Raw genomic sequence first — 4,902 nt, 5'->3', positions numbered from 1 at the left:
GGATCTGCTGGGTGAGGAGGGAGATAGGGGGTCACCCGTCTCCATTCCCTCCAACAGATCCAACTGCGAACCCCAGGAATGCAGTACCCGCTCCGCCTCGGCGGAAGCGGGACCAGCACCCTGAGGAACGCTGATGAAGGGTCCCTCCTCAAAGAGATCCTTCCGGGAGCGGAGCGTCCGCAAAGGAAGCTCTTCACAATGCGGGCAATCAGCCCCCTCAAGGGCTGACGCTGCATGCTCCGCTCCCAAGCAGACCACGCACATGCTGTGTGTATCCCCGCTAGTGATGTATCGTTTGCAGGGAGGAACACACAGCCTGTAACGCGGTCCGCTTTTATCACTCGAGCCACTCTTAACAAGCGCTTTCTTAGACATTGCCCTCAAAAGAAAGTTGTGCAAACTGGCACAGAAAAACAGGGTCAATAAGACAGACAATTTCACACACAGAGCGCTCCGCTGAAAGACAGAAGCTGACGCCGGCCGGCTTCGCACATGCTTTTATGCTTCCTGGTCGGTGACGTCACCCGCCCGTGACGTCCCGCTTTCTCATTGGTCAGATTACACATGTGTTCAGAGCGTGGTTCCGCCAAGGGCGTTCCCCTAGCGTTTGCGGACGCAGCTCCAGTTCCCGAAGGGGAAATGCACTGTACCGTTTTTATTTTATGTTATATAAAATACATATTCCACATAACAGGCTTTACCCTAAATTTGATATCAAATTGAAGCCTTACGTCTAAATAAGTTATGTTCCAAATTTGAAGTTGATATGAAAAAAATTGAGGTTCCTGTAAAGTTTGTTTGGGGCGTTATACCACAAACAGCCACCGGGTGCCATACAAACTCTACAGAATTTTGTAAAATGCATTTTTCTGTCACAAACATCTAAATTTCTCTGTCAATTTTACTTCTATCACAAAATAACCACCAAATATGAAATCCTGAGACTCAGACCTTTCCAATGACATGTATTCTGTCAAGATTATAAAAAGTTTGGACTCTAAAAGACCATAATGCATTTTGTAATATGACACTGGACACCGCTGCTAAGGGGGAGGAGACCGCCAAAAGATTTTACAGTACCATTTCCATGGTAACACAATGTCCGATTTCAAAATGGTTTTCATAGAATGATTCTTGGGCTTCTAAGCCTTCAAATGACATATAATTTATTGATGATTACTAAAATATTTGATAGAGAAAAAGGACAATGGAAAAAGAGCGCCAAGCGTCCCACAGGTGGCACGGTGACAGTTAAAGGGTTAAAGCCAGATATGGCGCTCATCTGTCATCTCTGCCCTTCAGCTATAATACATCATAGTATCATCATACTATAAGTCAAAAACTTGCCTGTGCAGGCCCTGCCAGCATCACAAAAAACTGCCATCAGCGTAATAACAGACCACACTTACTTTTGAAAAAAGGCTAAAAGGATATGACGAAAGAACTCATACTCTGATATTCCTGAAATTTAACTTAAATGTCTTTATATTTTATATGTATATGAAAAAGTTGTAAAATGATGTATGGTTTGTTGGCTTTTGTTCAGGACTGTGACTCCAGAAGACAAATCTTTTGCCTTGGGAATTCAGTTCATGCTGTTTCGAGTGCTCGGTAAGCAAAAGAAGTTGATCATGCAGAACGAACATATGTCATATTTCAACAGAAACATGTTACAACCAAAACCTGGTATAAGGGCACTAGTGAACAAAACAAAGCAAGAATATCAAAGCATGATAATAACAATTCCAGGGCAGTAGTAGTGAGAGCCTTGATATATCACACATGTTAAGCAATGGTGCTCATGTAGTTAAAACAGGTTTAAATCTGGTCTGTATCTACTATGCCTAATCTCTTAAAGAGGCAAAATCTCAAAAATATAATAAAAAGTGATGGTGAAATTGAAGTGTTTCGACATACATTTTTACGGGCATATTCAGACCTGCCCTGTTTAGCTTGGTGTTATCTGTCTTTGTTTATACAACAAGTTTTCCCAGTATTATGAAAGTTGCAGTGATATCTTAAAAAATGTAATAACTCACTATCCGTCATAACAGATATCATATCATTAGCAGGAATAGGTGTGTAAAGACAATATTTGAGATTTTCAGTTATGGTTCTTGTAATCTTTTTGTGTAATGGTGTTCTATGTAACTCCTGAATGTGTGTATGGTATTGATCAACACAATGGCGGGTTATAGTATAAATTACAGTATACTAACAAGGAGCTTTATTCCCTGGCAGCATTTCTTCCAGCTCCAGTGCTGTATGGCCGTGCCATTGATACCGCATGCATTATGTGGGGAAAGAAATGCCATAAGATAACATCATGCCGCTACTACGATTTAGACCTTTTCAGACACAGGTAAAATTCAAAATTATACTGCTATGAAAAATTGAGTGCCTTTTACTGTATGTATTATTATGGATTTCATAAAAAGAAATAATACCATACATAAAAAAAAAATAAAATAAAAAAAAAACTTGGTTTATGCTAGTCTAGCTGGCCTCCCATCTAGTCAAGATTGGAAAAATGTCTTCCTGTCTGTCCAAAGAAAGCCTCCCAAAAGGCAAAACAGACAGGCCAGGCTGAGATAGATTTAAACCAACTATTGGTTTAAATCTAATCTAAATCTAAAACTGTTTTTATTTTATTTTTTCAGCAGGGTAAACTTATAAATGTTAAATATTTTTTGGTTCACAGATTCCTGGGACTCCAGATATTCTTTATATTTGGTGGTTTTGTCTGTTTTTTTCTGTCTTTTATGGTGCTTCGAAAAACAAATTCAACCCAGGAACAGAATGAAAAAATGAACAATCAGACCAAAAGTGAAAGATTCCAAGAAATGAAAGACGCCAAACAGATTATGAGCAATTCAGATGGACACTGCAATAAACAAAGGATCCTTGGAGAGTAAAGAGACATGTGAATAGAATGATGGGAATGTCTTTATGTGGGGTGGAAGTTAGTAAGGCTTAGGAAACCTGGAGTTTTTCAGCTTACCAAAGTACAACTACTCAGATAGGCCAAGTCTGACACATGACAAAACCAGACTGTGAACACACTCATTTCTCCAAACAGCTGGCATCACTCAGACCTAATAATGCAGTGAAATAATGTCCACTTTAAAATACATGCTTTTGTTTATGCATTATGTCTGTCAGTAAGCCTGAAATGTTTCCTTTGCTTCTCCTTGGAGTTCATATATTTTTTCTGTGAGCACTCAGTTGTACTTTACACATTTAATATGCAAACAATGTGAAAATGTGAGTAGGGTTATTGAACTCACTATTTAGTGTAGACAAGGAGCCATATGTGTTGATATAAACAGACCTCCTGTCATGGTGCGACTTCTGTGGTGCCTTTTCTTACTGTCATGTGTTCATGATAAGTTTGTTAGTAATTTTGGAATGTACCCTAAAACATTTTTGTTGTTGTTGTAATGTGTTAGATCTGTTTATATTGGTGCATCTGAAGCTTTTTGTATGATTTGTATTGTACTATGGTACATTTGCGAATAACCTGAATATATATGGCATATACCTTTCACATAAATATACTGTACATCTGTTTAATCAACTAAGATTTTATATCAGTTTTATTCAAGTAAATTTTCAGCTTTTATAAATGGCTTGTCTGATGTTTTGATTGAACTAAAATGCTATTTCCCTGTACAGTGCCCTAAATACTTGTACTGGTTTGAGTACAAATACTGGTTTGTACAAATAAGCTGGTCCTTAGTTGGTCATGAGCTGGTTTAAGCTGGTCATGACCAGGAGCTAGTTGCTTGTCTCAGAGCGGAGCACTTTCAGTCAGATCTTGAAGGAACCTGTTGTGCTCACTGCGACGTGTTTAATGGGAACAGAAGCCAAGTGGCTGCAGCACACAGTTTGGACCCTGCTGTCACTGAGGTGGCTTGGTGACTCCGAACGTAGGACTTGCAGGTAAAGCTTACTGAGGAGCTTAAGAGGAGCCTAGCTCCTTCTCCAGCCTCGCTCACTAGCTCTTTTGTTTTCATGCTAGATCAGTAAGTAAGCTTAGTAGCCTCTTCTGATCCACCTGAGAGAATGTTCTTGGCCCGTTCCAGTACTATGGAGATAGATGTGAATGGAGTTGAGGCTGATGTACAGAGTGAACCCGCCTCCTCCCTCACGCCCACATATGACAGGGTGGTGGAAGCCAAGACTCGAGCCATGGCTAGAGCCCATTCCTGGGAAACGGAGGTTCCCATAAGAGGTTTCTCTTAGGTTCTAGAAGACCACTGCTTGTGAGCCTTCCATTTCTTCCAGAGCTTCACAATTAAATGCTAATGCCATGGAAGAAACCCTACTTGGCCTGCGTTCATCCCACTCCAGCACCCATCTGTTGCAATGTGGGTTGGTTGAGCACAGGTGCATAAGGATGACCCAGGTGAAAGAGATGTTTGCGAGTTACCTCTCCCCTGGCATGGTGTCCTCATGGAAGCCTCCCACCTTGCAGCCAGGCCGTGTTGAACAACATCTAAGCATGTGGGCAAGGATTATGAGGCAAGGGGCCAAGCTGGTGGGCCTTTGCACACAATGTAATCACAGCTAAGCGACAAAATCTGAAGCTCTGAGGTCCCTCTTAGCTGTCCTTAAGCTGTCCCTAAGCTGTCCTTTTTTTTTTTTTTTTGACAAAGAAGTAAATCTAAGTTTGGTGATTATAGAGAGACTCTCTCCAGCACTGTGGAACAATTTAAATACAAACCAGACTCAGTAATATGTGGGCTATTTGCAGGGGCAATCATATGGAACAAAATTAATGACAAATGTCTTTGAAACAAAACAGCATGAAAAAACAACTGAAAAAATAATGCATTGAATTAACACTTACATTTTAATGCTTTGTATTTTCAGGGCTTGCATTTTAGGCTCTAAAATTGC

General features: G+C 40.4%; 1 protein-coding gene across 3 annotated transcripts in view; it reads left to right on the top strand.

Annotated features, from left to right (window-relative positions):
* slco2b1 (solute carrier organic anion transporter family, member 2B1) overlaps positions 1–3,627 on the top strand; it is a 23,147-nt gene extending 19,520 nt beyond the window's left edge. Inside the window, exons 13-15 of one of the 3 annotated variants that reach the window (XM_051093236.1) lie at positions 1,547–1,611; positions 2,242–2,362; positions 2,702–3,627. In XM_051093236.1, the coding sequence (XP_050949193.1) occupies positions 1,547–1,611; positions 2,242–2,362; positions 2,702–2,915 (400 nt within the window). In that variant the 3' untranslated portion in view covers positions 2,916–3,627. The remainder of the gene's footprint in view (positions 1–1,546; positions 1,612–2,241; positions 2,363–2,701) is intronic. The other 2 variants (XM_051093235.1, XM_051093234.1) reach the window with 2 other exon arrangements.
* The last annotated feature ends 1,275 nt before the right edge of the window (positions 3,628–4,902 follow it).

Source organism: Labeo rohita, chromosome 21 (genome assembly GCF_022985175.1).
Source record: "Labeo rohita strain BAU-BD-2019 chromosome 21, IGBB_LRoh.1.0, whole genome shotgun sequence".
Lineage (NCBI taxonomy): Eukaryota > Metazoa > Chordata > Actinopteri > Cypriniformes > Cyprinidae > Labeo > Labeo rohita.
Note: the sequence above shows the minus strand (reverse complement) of the source record. Positions and strands in the feature narration are given on the sequence as shown.